The sequence below is a fragment of the Trachurus trachurus genome, assembly GCF_905171665.1.
Source record: "Trachurus trachurus genome assembly, chromosome: 24".
NCBI classification, from domain to species: Eukaryota; Metazoa; Chordata; class Actinopteri; order Carangiformes; family Carangidae; genus Trachurus; species Trachurus trachurus.
Genome location: NC_139910.1, coordinates 432,817 through 449,905, shown reverse-complemented (window position 1 = coordinate 449,905; position 17,089 = coordinate 432,817). Strand labels below are relative to the sequence as shown.

Sequence of the window (17,089 nt, the reverse complement as noted above, 5' to 3'; positions counted from 1 at the left end):
TTAGTTGATCCAAACGACGGCTGTTTAGAAGTTTGCTCCGATGTTTTTCAGAGAAGTGAAGCTCTGCAGCGAACGGGACATCACAGAGCTGCTCGGCCGGCCAACCTCCGTCCTCATCTCGGGAGAAACTTACCCGCAGGTTTTTAGAGGTTTACCACCGGCTGGTTAAATTATTTTTAGGAGATAAATGTTGGTCTCATTGATGAAATCTAACAATTGTGGCAGTAACATTGTTTGTTTGAATGAAAAGTGAAGCTTACAGTGTGTACCTATTCTTGGACAGAAGAGCAGCGCTGCCTCGGGGCTCTGGAGCCTACGGACACAAACCACCACATTTACAAAAATAAATAAATGTTTTACAATGAACCGATCAGCCTGCATTAAGTTTTATTTTATTTTATTAAGTTATATGGTACAAGGCGATTGGATTTCTGGCAAAAGCTCCCCGCATCAGCTTAGGTAAAAGCCAGTGGAGACTACCGAGACTACGTGATGACGTATTTGATTGTTGAAGGGGTGTCCCCATTCGTAGGGTTGACTTTAAACCCCTTGTAGCTCCGTTTCAAGGGGGCGAGGGGCAAGGGGTAGGGGTAAAAAAGAGAAATGGGATTGGGCCTAAGTCGTTCGTAGGAAGCAATCTTGGCCATCTCATCGAACCATTCCTTCACCTGTAAAACTTGTTTAATTTTCCAGTGTCGCAACACTATCCTGCATCCAGTAATAAGTGCTGTTGAACACCAAACCATCTGGTGGACAGTTAGACCACAACACCTACACCAAACAGTCTGGTGGACAGTTAGACCTTAGTTCCCTTGGTAACTCACTAACTCACCTAACAGACAAAGCAGCGGTTGTTGTACCAGAGTTTCACTGACACATTCTACAGATAATCACTAATAATCAATAACTACAAAAAGCTTCTTCTCTAAACTCGATGACGTCACAGTTGTTTTATCTGGACACGCGGGCAGGAGGTCGTCTGAGGACGTCGCCACGGTTACCCTGGTTCCCCTGGTTGCCATGGCTCCTCTGCTCCAGCTGGAAGCCTCTTCTCATGATGCTGCTGATGTACTGGAACAGATTCTGGAGGAACAAACCGGAGAGTCTGGATCAATAAGGAGTTGTTTCTGAACTAAAACCAGATCAGATTGATTGATTGATTGAAAACTTTATTGAACAACATTCAAAGTTCAAAAGTTCAAAAGTTCTCTTTATTGTCCCAGTTGGGAAATTGATTTGCAGCCAAGATGTCCAAATACATAAAAACATACAATACCAATAAATACACATAAAACACACACACAGAGCAATCAACCTCTGTTAGGAAAGAAACAGCACATAGAGCAACACATAAGAACACATATTGGGCAGAGTAGTTAATTTCCAAGTGCATACAGAGACAAAGTGCATTCAAGTGCATTCAAACAAGGTAGGATAAAACAGACTGTGTGGTCAAGACAGCTGTCAATTATCTCGCTATTTAACACTGTTCAGCATCATAATGGCAGAAGGAACAAAAGAAGACCTATATCTATTTGACCTGATAGAAGGCACCCTTAACCTCCGACCTGAAGGTAACAGTTCAAACTTGGTCTGAAGGGGGTGATCTACACACTCCTGAATGGAAGTGGCCTTCTTGAACACCTGCCTTTTATAAATTAGACATTAGACAAGTGTTCACAGGGATAAAAAAAAAAACACAATAAGGCTCAAAAGGCTTGTTTCCATTGTGGTCCTATTTGATGGTAGACAGTAGCTACACATGGATTTAAAACAAGGAAGACAAACACACAACACATGGACTAAAAACATGGGAGAGAGACACTAAGGCACATAGACGACAACACTGAAGAGAAAGAACAAGATGAAATAGATAAAACAAGAGATTAGGTCCCAAACAGAAACAACAAAACATAAAGCAGACACACAATCAAACAATAATCTGGTGCTTCACGGCTCTTTTGATTTAACTATCGGTTGGCTAACCAGAAAGTAGGAGGAGCTAACAGTTTTAAGGTTTAAAGTAACTTTTACCAAACTACTGGAGAATTAAATGAAATTTGAAGTTTGAATTTGAAACACATGGAAAAATATTCACAATATATTTGACTAATGTCTATTTATTTAAACATCCAGACCAGATCAGACCAGATCAGGTCTGGATGTTTAAAAGACTCTGAAGAAACTGAAAACTAGACAAACATCCCATAATCATCAGATTAATCCAGTGTGAGTGTCTCCATAGAGACCTATCAAGCTGCAGCGCCTGGTCCATACGGCTATGAAGGTGATGGGGAGGACTGACAAACCCTCCCTCCAGTCCATCTACGAGCAGTCTGTAGTCAGGCAGGCACGGAGGGTTTTGTCAGACCCGTCCCACATCCTTCTGGAAAACTACGAGCTCTTGCCTTCCGGTAGAAGGTATAGACTCCCTAAATGCAGACTGAATCGTTTTAAATTCTCTTTTGTACCCACCTCCATCAAACTTTTAAACAGCTCTGTAGATGGTGTACGCTGAGGCCTGGGAGGTGTGCAATAACTCTTGTTTTTATTTTTTATCTGGGAGATGTGCAATAACTGATGCTTGTTTGTCTGTTTGTTTGTTTACTTTTTAATCTTGTTAAACCCTTGACTGGGTGTGTCATGAGTGTGTGTGTACATGTCAACTGTCATTTATGTATTTTATGTATATTAAGGCAGCTTTTTTACCATGCACTGAGTCCACAACAAATTTCCCCTGTGGGACATTAAAGTTTATTCTATTCTATTCTATTCTATCAGCTTCAGTCTGACACAGTCACATTAACACTCAGGATCTGGATCAGACTGGTCCAATCAACTGGGATCAAAGTAAAGATGTATTATTAATTATTAATTATTACTTATTGATTATTAATTATTGATCCTGGAGGGAAAAACAAAGGGGTTTAAACATCTGGATCAAACAGCTCTGATGAATCTAGTTTTCCCCAGCAGGGGGCGGTGTTTCACTCTGTTACTACACACTCTGCTTCATAGAAACCACCTGATCAAACCGGCTGAACGGACCACACTGCAAAAACTCTACATCTTACCAAGAATATTTGTCTTATTTCTAGTCAAAACAATCTAATTCTACTTAAAATAAGACTCATCACATTAAAAAGCAGCTTGTTTTTAGACATTTTTTACTTCTTTCAAGCAAATTTTCCACTTGAAATAAGTAGACAAATCTGATAGTGGAGCAAGTTTTTCTTTCTTATTACAAACACAAAAAACTTGCTTTCACTGGCAGATTTTTCTACTTATTTCAATTGAAAATTTGTTTGAAACAAGTGAAAATGATCTAAAAACAAGTTAATATTTAGGTGATGAGTCTTATTTTAAGTGGAAAGAGATTAGTTTTGACTAGAAATGAGACATTTTGACAAGAAATAAGACAAATATTCTTGGAAAGATTTTGAGTTTTTGCAGTGCAATCAGCTGTGAGCGTCCGCCAGGTGTTTAGATCAAACCGGCTGAACAGACCAATCAGCTGCGAGGTTTTTACCTGCCAGGCCTCCTCCTGCTCCGAGGACCAGGGCTCCTTCAGGACCGGCTGCACGGCGCCGATGAACTCGGCCCCCACAAACTGCAACACATAAACACACAGGTGCAGCTCTGACGGGTGGAGCTAAAGCAAACGGACTCATCTATATATTGTAGTGTATTATCCACCTGTACTTTTGCTTTAATATCTTGTATTATTTTATGTTCTTCTGTGTATGTGTGCCTTGTCTGGAACTGAAGGAATGTGTGAATCGATGCTCTGCTAATGGACTTCATGTTTTGTTTAGAAGTAATCTGACTGAATGGAATGTGTCTGGTTTAAGGTGATTGTTGATCCTATTGTCTTCTCTAATGGGTAAGAGACATGGGATACAGGATATGGTTTTCTGTTAGCCTAAAAGTTAAAAGGTGAGGTCAGAGGTCATTGGCCACCTGGACGGGAGGTTCCTCTCTGTCTGGAGAAGGTGGAGATAAGCCAACATATAAAAAGGAAGGTTTTTGAGTTGAGAAAGAGAGATCTCACATTGGCACCAGAGATGCTCCAGGATTCGGCATTTTTTGTTAATAAACTTCTTTTTTGAATACAAGTGAAGACGTGTGAGCGGTGATCCCTTCTTTTCATCAACACATCAATATACCACAATATCTTTTCTTTTTCCCTTCTTTTCTCTTTCTCCTTCTTCTTTTTGTAGGTACTTAGCTATCGTTTCTTTTTTAAACTGAGATATACTTGTACAACTTTTCAGTTCCTTGCTTTGTGAATGCCATAGTTCTACACCTGCAACAGAAATACACATTAGTTTTAAGCTTAACCTTGCAGATGTATGTTTAAAACCAAGCTGCTTCAGTCTGTTTTATCCTCTTCCTCCAGCTTGAACAAGTTGTGTAAATGTTCTGGTAACGATCTGTTCTTTGCTTTATGCACCATGGTGGCACTTTTCTATTGTTTCTGATGGACCATTACTAAACATTGTCTACATCCGTCAGTCTGTAAAGCAAACAGACGACGACGACGGCGTCAGTTCCACCTGAGAGCAGCGTCACGGTCCGCTGCAGTCTGACATCACAACACAACGCAGCAAAGTAGTGACATAATCCCGCTTCATTACAGTAAAACTACACACACAGACCTTGTAGTATCGCGGCGCGGCCTCGTAGCCGAAGTGCTTCCGGCCCAGATCCAGGATCAGCCGGTCCAGACGCTCGTCCTGGTCGATCCGGGCAACGGCCTTCTCCATGAAGGACATGATCCTTGCAGTGTAAAAGTCAGAGTCAGAGTAAATGTCTTATTCTCCACATCAATGAATGACTCTAATAGTTTGTAAATGAATGTAAGGAGCTTTTAACTCTTGTTAGTGAGAATGAACTCTTTGAAAGCAGCTGCACTGATGTGCTGCTTTTAGGGGTTAGGGTTTCCTTCTCTGACAAACACAGCTTGTGTCCAATAGGATTTTAGAAAAAGACCTGAAAGTAACCAGTACTTTTCAGCCGTACTACTAATTAACTCCAGTAAAAGTACAAATATTTGTCTTGGAAATGTATTCAAGTAGAGTAATAAGTACCAAAGAGATCTAATACTCAAGTAAAGTACAAATCCTCTGGATATGTACTTAAGTACAGTACTCAAGTAAATTAACTCTATTACTGTCCACCACTGGTTGTGTGGTTGTGTAGTGTGTGTGTGTGTGTGTGTGTGTGTGTGTGTGTGTGTGTGTGTGTGTGTGTGTGTGTGTGTGTGTGTGTGTGTGTGTGTGTGTGTGTGTGTGTGTGTGACCTGAGGCCATGGGCTTTCAGCTCTCTGCTCATCCTCAGATCTTCAGGATCGTCCATGTCCTTGAACTTGAGGAAGGCGTCTTTACACTCAGGATGAGTCTCAAACAACCTGAGAGAGGAAGAGGAGGAGGAAGAGGAGGAGGAGGAGGAGGAGGAGGAGGAGGAAGAGAAAGAAAGAAAGAAAGAAAGAAAGAAAGAAAGAAAGAAAGAAAGAAAGAAAGAAAGAAAGAAAGAAAGAAAGAAAGGAGGAGGAGAAAGAGGAAGAGGATAAACCGATGCTCCTCAGTGACAGTAACTAGTTGTGTAACCAGTTGTAACGAGGCCGCGGCCTCTTTACGCACAATCCCCCTGGGCCTCTGTTTATTTACATCTATGTCAGAATGTGAAGCCTAAACATAAACAACACTAAAACAAACACTGGTCTCTTCTGGTCCCGGCCCCCAGACCAGGAAGTGGTTACAGGTCAGACGTTACCGTGGAAACACTTTGCATCAGGTTTTGCATAAAACTGCAGCGATATGACTGAGGTAAATACAAAACATCCCAGTCTACAGGGCAGCAGAATGCAGCCTCTAAATAACACATTATCCTTCATTTCACCAATATTTAGTTGTGATAGGCTAGTGCTATTCCCCTCTGAGTCCGGGGTTAGCTGTTATCAACATCCGGGGTCTGTAGGTTGACCTACTGACCTCTGACCTGGATGATGTCATCTCACTAAAGCTCCGGCTAGTTGAGATAAAAATCGAGCCGATGCTGAAGAAACCCTAACCCTTATCAGAATGATCCGCGCGGCGCTCAGACATGACACACTGCAAAAACTCTTTCCAAGAATATTTGTCCTTTTTCTTGTCAAAATGTCTAATTAGGCTACTAGTCAAAACTAAGACTCATCCCCCCAAAATCAACTTGTTTTCAGATAATTTTCACTTGTTTCAAACTAATTTTCACTTGAAATAAGCAGAAAAATCTGCCAGTGAAAGCAAGTTTTTTTGTGTTTGTAATAAGAAAGAAAAACTTGCTCCACTATCAGATTTTTCTACTTATTTCAAATGAAAATCTGCTTGAAAAAAGTAAAAAGTGTCTAAAAACAAGCTGCTTTTAATGTGATGAGTCTTATTTTAAGTATTTGAGATGTTCTTGGTAAGATATTTGAGGTTTTGCAGTGCATCATCCAGGTCAGAGGTCAGTAGGTCAACCTACAGACCCCGGATGTTGATAACAGCTAACCCCGGACTCAGAGGGGAATAGCACTAGCCTATCACAACTAAATCTTGGTGAAATGAATGAGTTTCTCTGCAGATAATGTGTTATTTAGAGGCTGCATTCTGCTGCCCTGTAGACTCCATTATACGGTTATACGCGCCTCTCGGCTGGAGCTCATTTCATCACAACCACTTGGAATGACACCAAAGTTATCTGGGGGAGGAAATGATCGGAGTTTATGATAAACTAGATAAAGTAGCATTTCCTAACGGAACATGCGTGTGAATGCTGAAAGCAGCTGAACGCTGTTGCAGAATTAGCAAATAGTGCAAGCAGTGATCACCATTCAAATGGTTGACCAAGGTAGGAATCGAACCCACAACCTCATGGTCAGCGGGGAACAGAGGACCCTTTTTGGGAAGAAGGGGGAACACAACCCCGTTTTTTTCCCCCCGTTCCCCGCTGTTGCTGGTCGATGGACTCTCTCTCTCTATCTGGCCTGTCTAGCCTCTACCTGGTCTTTGTACTAAACTTAACCAACTCCTTTCTTCATTGCCTAAACCCAACCAATGGGACAATTACACTTCTCACTCAAAGTCACAACTCAACTTCTCATTCAGAAACAGGCAAAAATCTGCAAAGTCACAACTCCACTTCCTGGTACGGGACCAAAAACTACATGTTTCCTGGGTCCTTTAGGGGAAAAGTGGGGAACATAGGACCATTTTTTTAGAAAAAGGGTCCTATGTTCCCCAGTCACATACAAAGTGGGAAACATGGGGATGACCCCGATCAGGACATGTGCTGATTAGATATTGACAGTCAGATTGATTGATTGATATATTGATAGATTGGTTGATATATTGGTTGATATATTGATAGATTAGTTGATATATTGATAGATTAGTTGATATATTGATTGATATATTGATAGATTAGTTGATATATTGATAGATATATTGATATATTGATAGATATATTGCAGACTGACCTGATGAAGAGGATGACCCCCACCCTGTTGATTGATATATTGATCGATATATTGATATATTGATAGATATATTGATATATTGATAGATTAGTTGATATATTGGTTGATATATTGATAGATTAGTTGATATATTGATTGATATATTGATAGATTAGTTGATATATTGATAGATATATTGATATATTGATAGATATATTGATAGATTGATAGATATATTGCAGACTGACCTGATGAAGAGGATGACCCCCACCCTGTTGATTGATATATTGATCGATATATTGATATATTGATAGATATATTGATATATTGATAGATTGGTTGATATATTGGTATATTGATATATTGATAGATATATTGATTGATAGATATATTGATATATTGATAGATATATTGATATATTGATAGATATATTGATTGATAGATATATTGATAGATTGATAGATGTATTGCAGACTGACCTGATGAAGAGGATGACCCCCACCCTGTTGATGTCGTTCTGGATCTCCCTCCAGCTCTGTCTGATCACCTGGCGGCTCCGCGGGCTCAGACTCACCTGCAGCGCCTGGTCTTCATCGCGCCCTTCGTCTTCCTCGGGCCAGGGTCGCGAGGCCTCTGCAGACAGAGGACATCCCATAACGAGCACCCGAATAAAATACCAACGCAACGACACCACAGCTCCCAACACAGACACACAAACACAGACACACAGACACACACTCACACACAGATCCACTGTGTGATTTGAATATATTGCTGGTTGCTGCAGGAAACAACTGATGCCTTCAGGGGCTGCAGGAAATACTGGCGCTGTTTGGCCTCTGTCACTCAACCAGGACACGCCCCCATGTCTCTAATGTTTCCATCCACACATGATACCAAGGGGGAGTTGTGGGTTCTATAGATAGATAGATAGATAGATAGATAGATAGATAGATAGATAGATAGATAGATAGATAGATAGATAGATAGATAGATAGATAGATGATAGATAGATGGATGAGTTTATTTGTCCTTTCCAAGGAAAATTGTTTCCACCATTTCGTACAGAGCGGCCTCGAGAAGTGCAACTTACATACATTAACATACATTCCCACATTTCATACACCTCAATTACATAGAGACATGAGAACATAATTTTTTTTTTTTTTAAGCGTAGCGTAGCTCTGAGCAGCTCACGGCTCTGCTCCGCCGTTCTAAAAACAGCTTGCACCGACAATTAAAGGTAACGAACCTACTGCTATGACTATAGGGATTATGGTGATGGGCCAGTTTGACTAAATGTTGAACTATCCCTTTAAAAGGGATGTAAACACTGAGGAACAGAGGATTCATCTCCTGTGGATGTTGGTTTCTATCCTTCACTGAGTCCAAGTCTGTTACTTTAACTTGTTCTTCTGTGTTATGGTGATGCAAAGGTTTGTGTGTAGTGAAGCACAGTGTAGGAGCTCTGAACGCAGCCCAGCAGCCAGTAGATATACATATAGATTTATAGTTTTATATTTAAAATGAATCATGTCAATCGTTAATTGTTGTATTGTTTTGGGGACTGAATCCAGTGTATTTACTGTGGGTACTCTAGTACTCACTGTTCACTAATATGCATTGTCCCCACTAAATAAACTCATAAAGTAAAGTAAAGTAAAGCCAACCTCCTTCAGCCTCCTCTGGGTTTGTTGCTTTGCCCACTAACTCTAACTAACTCTTTGTGTTGTAGCTTCCTGCTGCTGCTCTGTAGTCAAGCAGTTTACTTTAGTCTTTGTAAAAACAAATAGTACAATTGACAAATATAAAAGTATAGATACAAAACAAAACAGAACAAAAACACAACTGAAAAGCTGTAGGAGGCTGAAGCATCGATCAGCTCATTCTGCCTTTACCTTTCTTAAATGAACATTACATCCGTTGACTCATTTTAAAAAGGAGAAACTGAAGCTTCCTGAAGCTTCAAGATTCAAGATTCAAGATTCAAGATTCAAGATTCATTTATTTGCCATTTTATGTTTAAACATAATTGGAACATTCTGTGGTGAACGTGTGTGTGTGTGTGTGTGTGTGTGTGTGTGTGTGTGTGTGTGTGTGTGTGTGTGTGTGTGTGTGTGTGTGTGTGTGTGTTCATAAATAAGTTCAGGACAGGACAGTGAAAACACAACAAATGCAATGGACAGTTGAAATGATAAAGTGCAGCTGCAGTTTGTGTTCATTGAAAGTGAGTTATTGCTTAGAGGTTAAATGTGTTAAATGGATCAACACGGCGGCGCCACCTGCTGGTCAACCTTCAACACAGCAAGCTGTCATCACCTGAGCTGTGTTCAACTCTGAGATGTGTGACTGTTGTTTCTGTTACACTGTGGTTGTCATGTGATTGTGTCTTCATAAGACATACATACAGATATGCTACACTGATAGAAATACAAAAAATATATTGACAAAACACAAATAAGATGATGTGAGTTGAGTTTCTGTTCTGTGTGAGTCAGTGTGAGTGTGTAACTGTGTGTAACTCTCTAACACACTCTCTGGTTGTTAATCAGTGAAACTACCACAACAACGCAGCAACAACTCTCCTGTCAAACAAAGTGTAGAGTCAGAGTGCGAGGCATCGACACATGGAGGCACATCAACATCCCATAATACTTTAGTCGCTGTCGTGAGGTTTTCTATGAGAACAACAGGTTGTGTATCTTGAACTAATGAATTGTCATTGTGTTGCCTTCAGGCCGTCGTTCTGCTACACAACATGTGAGTTTCATCTGGATGTGTATTGTGTATTGTGTACTGGGTAGTATTGTGTACTGGGTACTGGGTACTTTCTATGTATTTTATCATGTACAGATACAGAGACGTAGTACTTTTAATGAAGATATTTGTTCAAATTCATACATGTAAAGTATTAGAGCAGGTTTACACACAGCTGACATCTTTTCTCTTTCCTTCTCTGTTTTGTTGTGTCATTGTGTTTCAGCCCTGCAGGGCTTTTATTTCTTCAGCATCAAAGAAAACCAAAGAAATTCTGGAACATTTATGTGCCTTTTCTACCCCCAAAAGGTACATATGTACTCTAGAGTAGGCTACTATAGGCTACAGTAGGACATTTCTGTACAGAAATGTCCCCCTTCTGTACCCCGATGGTTCTCTGTGCTGCTGTTCCTGTGTAACATGCTCAGTACTTTCTATATTTTATTGCGTATATTGTTATGTACTGTATTATGGTTTTTATCTACACTGTGAAGCACTCTGTATCTGTACTGAGAAGGCTGCTATAGAAATAAAGTACTTACTTACTTACTTACTTTCTTCCATCTTTCCCTTCGTCCTTCCTTCCTTCCTTCCTTCCTTCCTTCCTTCCTTCCTTCCTTCCTTCCTTCCTTCCTTCCTTCCTTCCTTCCTTCCTTGACCTAGGAGGACAACAGGACCCGGGACCCGATCAGACCGGCTCCATTATTAGTCGTTCATAGCAGTGCAAGTGATCAATCTATATTATATTATATTATATTATATCTTTAGGTCTGTCATTGTAACACAGCTTCTAGGGGAGACCGGGGATGGTTGCAACATGTCATTTTCCTCCAATCAGGAACAAGCTAGAGTGATGACATCACACTGCACATGCTCAGTTGGACCCCCCCCTCCCCCTTGCAGAGAAAAATCAGTTGAATTCAAAAGATGCTCCAGGTTTTATTGCAAAACAACAGGTTTTGAGGTATGAAAGTATTATTTTCTTGAGCTTTGTTTTTGTTAAAACTGTTTTTGTGATTCTGCTCAAACTTCTATGGTTTAAAGGAGTGACACGTTAACTTAAGATGATATGATTAGCATGTATCAAGAGCACTTTGTTTAGCTAGCACATGGAGTTTCATAAAAACAGACCACAAAACAGTATTTTGACATTACATTTTTTTTTTTACTGTTGTATTGCTAATATTAAAATGATGAGAGAATAAATGACAAAGGCAAAATAAAATGTATTCCCTCACAAATTATTCCATTCATCCTATGTCACTGAAAATCTTTTTTTTTTCAATTTGAATATTTGACATCTGCACATGCAGTAGTTCCTCCTCATCTAGACAAATCTATACTGTAACTGCCATCTGATCAAAGCTGATGAATAAATAAGTTTAACACTATAGAACTTATATTGTTGATAATAATCCTTTTACTAGACATGAAATATATTGTATTTGTAACATGATGCAACCGTCCCCGGGCCGGGGGTCAGTTGCAACATCTGACTCCTTACACTCAAATGCGGATTGTGAAGAATGTGGATTCTGTAATCATCTATTAATTGTGTTGACTATTAACAAACAAATGTAAGTTTATTGTATAAATATTTGGTTTGTCTAATCCAAACCGTCTCTGAGTCAGAGAGCCAGATGTAAAAAGTGTTGCAGCTGTCCCCGGTCTCCCCGGTCTCCCCGGTCTCCCCGGTCTCCCCTACTAGAGATCACTACCAGGACTTCCTAAGCTCTTTATCCTCTGACACGTTGCACTTTAGTACGACTGTTGTATACGGTACTGAATCTGTATTATTATTATTCTACTGTACTGTGAACTGAATGCTGCTATTTTATAACATGTTTTTTTTTTTATTTATTGTTACTGTATTTGTACCAGGGAACATCTATGAATGGGACAACGGATGGAAATCAGCCTGTGGCTACAATCCGGCTTGTTTGTGATTTTTTTTTTTTTTTTTTTTTTTTATCAGGGAGAAACATAGAAAGTCATTTCAGCGCCGTTACACTCATACAGAGTGAATGAGAGAATGTCAGTCTCTCCATGATGTAGATGTGGTGAACAGTCTTGTTTACAATGTTTATGCTTGGTTCATGAACATGCTCTGTCCTGTCCCACCTCACATCAACTGAACTGAATTTCCAGCTGATTCATCCTGTTGCCATGACATCACACTGAGGAGAGGGGAGAAGGGGGGGAAACAGAAAGTGAAAGTGTGTTAGGAGGAGAGGCTCAGACACACACACACAGACACACACACACACACACACAGACTCACACACTGCAGGACCTGGTCTCCATCAGAGCTCATGTTGCTTCTGGTCCTGGTCCTGGTCTTGATTCTGGTCTTGGTTCCAGTCCTAGTTCTGGTCCTGAGGATGATGTGGATCTCTCGTCTGACCAGCAGGAGTCAGCAGAACCTCACAGGTGAGACACACACACACACACACACACACACACACACACACACACACACACACACACACACACACACACACACACACACACACACACACACACACACACAGTCCAGGTGGATCAGGTTCAGGCCGCGCCCTGCAGACTGATCGGATGACATCATTCATTAGAACCGGAGCGCGAGCCTCCTCTGCATGTTTCATGACCGTCACGTGCCGCCGCCCCCCCCCCCCCCCCCCCCTCGCGCTGCTCCGCTGCTCCGTCATCAGTGACTGTCTGCAGCGCGCGGAGATGGAAGGTAGGAACGGACCGCGTTACAGTTACATTTCACTGTGTTTACAGTAAGAGGCTGTTTTATTTTTTATTCTGGACGTTACGTTACGTTACGTTACTTTACTTCCGCTTAGAGGAGACGTGACGTCAGTCTGCCGTGAGGTGACACGTCATTCAGACTTGATGATGACGCACTGTTTACAGGTGTTTCATGTTGTTAACAGGCATTTAATGTCATGTTGTTTATTAGAGGTGATTATTGTTGGTAAAGGGATAGTTCACCCAAAATTCAAATTTCCCTCATTATCTCCTCCCCCTCATGTGGACTAAGGGCTGGGAGAAGTTTCAGAGTCCTCCGTGGCTTCTCTGAGTTACAGGGGGTCTCGGCGTAGCAGTATTTGTCCATATGGTTGCAAATGGATACCAACTGTCTTCGTAACAAAAAGACACACCAAAAAACATCCAGATACCTCCATGCTGCTGGTATGTAATGTCCCTCTGGTATTGAAGCCCCGACATGAGAAATTGTTCTGCCGGACACAGGAAGAGCAGTGAACTGAGACACTGGGAGCTTCTGCTACAAACAAGCTTGAAATATAGACTTATTTCATTATTTCATTATTTTATGAACAATTTCTCATGTCGGGGCTTCAATACAAGAGGGACATTACATACGAGCAGCATGGAGGTATTTGGATGTTTTTTGGTGTGTCTTTTTGTTATGAAGACAGTTGGTATCCATTTGCAACCGTCATATGGACATGCACTGCTACGCCGAGACCCCCTGTAACTCAGAGAAGCCACGGAGGACTCTGAAACTTCTCCCAGCCCTTAGTCCACATGAGGGGGAGGAGATCATGAGGGACATTTGAATTTTGGGTGAACTATCCCTTTAAGACATGTTTATTGTTATTTACAGATGTTTACAGGTGTTTGTGGTTTTCTTTTCTTTTTTATTCAGCCTTTATTTAACCAGGTAAACAGACAAGTTGAGATGGAGATCTCATGTTCAAGGCCAAGAAGGTCGTCAACAAACATCCATAAGATACAAATACATTACTGCACAGCGATGGGTCGGTCCGGGTCGGTCCGGGTCGGTCCGGGTCCGGGCTACCTTTGGTACCTTTGGGCAAATTTAGGCAAATTCTGAGCAACAAACAGGAGAATAGGAAGACAAGACAATTGACCTTGTGATGTTCAATTTGCATCAGTTGAGGCTTGAACCCACAATTTCTGGAACCAAAGACCGTTGTCTATCACACTGAGATAGACAGCGGAAGTGGCAGAGCTACGGTGGCTTCACACTTTGAGTAAGACATTCACTGTCGCGCAGGCAGATTTGAAACCACTGTAAAAAAAAACAAAAAACAAAACAGTTTTTGAGGTAAGATTCTATTCTATTCTTTCTATTTTTTTATTTTTATTTTAATGTTTATTTAACAGGGACGATACATACAACGTTGCCACAAAGAATGAAAAATGCGATGCATACAAGACGTCTAGCTGCAGCTAATGGTCTTTGTCCCTGGTCAGCCTACAGAAGGATAAAAGATACTGAATACCGTTACAATAAGTGCAATAATACAAATACAGTGAATAATACAGTGAATAGATATCATGAATAAATAAACACAGCTACAAAATTTAGATTAAGAAGTTGCACAGATTAAATACATTAAACATTAGTAAAATGCTGTATTGACTTTTGCTGTATGCTGTATTGTATTTTGTACATTTTTTTCTCAAAGACCATCTGGTGTTTTAGTCAACTCCCTCCTCGGGCCTTGAACCCACATCCTCAGCTCCTAACTCACTCAGCTGATTATCTGGAAGTGAGACAGTGTGTGGTTTCTCAAATAGACTCAGGGAGTCAAAGCCAGGCAGCAAAAAAATGGTCAAAATGTCAGAAATTCAGTTATCTAAACAAAAATCTGATAATACATAAATTGCATCTAGACAGCATGGAAATGTTGGTGATTTGTTTTTAACTCTAAGTGTTTTGCTTCATAAGAGAAAATCTGATGTTTAAAAATGTCACTCTCACATTGACTGCAGTTGTTCCCATGAGAGCAGAATTCAAAATGTTCTAGAAAATTCAGTTTTGGGGATAAAATTCTGATATTTGCCAAACTTCATCAACCATGACTCCAGAATATTGTCCTTTTTTTCAGGAAGATTGAAAATGTATTTATCAAGAATTTGATGGTATATGTTTACAGTAGTGTTTACAGTCAAACGTTTCATGCACTGTAGGCTCAATTTTTGATTAATCAAAAATCTGAGAAACAAGTTTTGTGGAGGACGGTCTGGAGATGCTCTGTAGCTTTGGTGTCAATTGAGCAGAAATTGTGGGAGGAGATACATTTAAAAAGTTTTACAGTTATTGAAAAAAACAGAGTGATGGACTTCATAATTTGTAATAAGTTTAAGTGGACAAAAGTTTCAGCAGCATTGAGGCGACATTGTGGTGAAGTTTCAACACTGTGGCATGGAATGTCCTTGGAGTTGAGTGAATCTGGCATGGGACTGCACCTTTGTGCAAAGTTTGGTGATTTTTCAGCCATGGGAAGTATGACTTCCTCGGAAGAAGAAGAAGGAGAAACAAAGAATTCCTCTTAATACAACAATGTCCTAGCTGCCACAGTACAACAGAGGTTAAAACAAAGAGCACGGAGCAACGGGGGGTCGTGGTGGTAAAATGGTCAAAAGCTGAGGCACCGTTCAATCAATGATTGTTGTCGGTCCTTTAGGAAACGACGGAAAACATTAAAGGGACAACGAGGAGTTTGTATTTGGTTATAAAAAGTCTGATATGAATGTGGATGAATCTACGTTACCACTTGTTAATGGTCCATTTTAGATAAATCTATGGTTTTGTCTCTATGGTTATTTTGTTATTATTAGTGGTGGTGGAAATGCTGGGCGAGCCGACCAGCGTTTCTTTACTTTCGGTTTCGTGGCGAGTCATGAGAATAACGCCGCCGAATCTCCGTTTATGGTGGGAACTACGACGGTATGTGATCGTCTTCCAACCTCTGACTTTAATTCTTGATGAATGAAAACATGAGTCTGTCTTGCACCGGTCAAAGAATTTCACGGTGCGGAGGCTCATAAATGTAGTGAGAAAACACTTCACTTTTACAAAACTCCTGGTTGTCCCTTTAAACATGAATGAATTAAATTGAACGTGTTTGTTTCTCCACAGAACACAGGACATGTTCCACTTGGCTGTGTGAGCGGTGCTGTTGTTAATAAAGTTGTGTTGAATGTTGTTCAGCAGCAGCAGCAGGAGATGCAGAGAAGCGAGGAGGACAGAGGAGGAAGCTGCCCAAGCTGAAGAACCCGGCCAAGCTGTGGAGGAAGAACCGCCGGGAGCAGAACCACAAGCAGCCTGAAGGTCAGAACCTCCTTAGAACCTCCTTAGACCCCGTAGAACTCAACTAGAACCACTTCAGAACCACACAACCAACCTGCAGAACCTCATGTAGCCTACAACAACATTAATGTTCCTCTGAACCACCAGCTGGTCCAGACCCCTAGATTTACTGTATAAAGTCTATGGTGCTGATACAATACACCCCAATGGGGCTGTTTTTTCCTTGAAAGGTAACATTTCTTGTATTACAAGTTTCTTGGAAAATGAATTTTAATTTGCCAATGAGCAAAACACTAATGGAATAGGCTTCTGTATGGCTGTGACCATAAGCCAATTAGTGTTGAGCTCATTTACATATTTAAAATTAAATTTCCAAGAAACTTGAAATACAGATATTTTACTTTTAATGTATACTTTTATTGTGTGAAGTGTGATTGTGGTAGGAGTAAAGGAAGAAAAGAAGCCTATTCAGGTGTATTTTGGGCATATTTGATTAGTGTAAGGCTCATTTGCATATTCAAATTCATTTTCCAAGAAACTTGTAATACAAAAAATGTTACATTTCATGGATACTTTCATTGTGTAAAGTTTCATTGTGATAGGAGTAAAGGAAAAAAATAGCCCCATTGGGGTGTATTGTTGTCGGCACCATAGACTTTATACAGTAAATAATGATGTGAATTAAACATATTTCTCCAACTAGGATTTCTTAGGACTTTTAGTATGTTGTTCTAGACACCTCATAGAAATGATGGATGGTGAAAAACCTTCTGTTACAATTAGTC

General features: G+C 40.4%; 1 protein-coding gene across 1 annotated transcript; it reads right to left on the bottom strand.

Moving 5' to 3' along the window:
• Nucleotides 1-951: 951 nt before the first annotated feature.
• On the bottom strand, nucleotides 952-8,132 carry LOC311007050 (neuroglobin-like; the record flags this gene model as incomplete). The annotated part of the gene is made up of 5 exons (XM_084000132.1): nucleotides 952-1,083; nucleotides 3,530-3,610; nucleotides 4,659-4,779; nucleotides 5,303-5,410; nucleotides 7,957-8,132. 5 exons carry the CDS (start codon nucleotides 8,130-8,132, stop codon nucleotides 952-954), a joined length of 618 nt encoding a protein of 205 aa, XP_083856258.1.
• Between the last annotated feature and the right edge of the window lie 8,957 nt (nucleotides 8,133-17,089).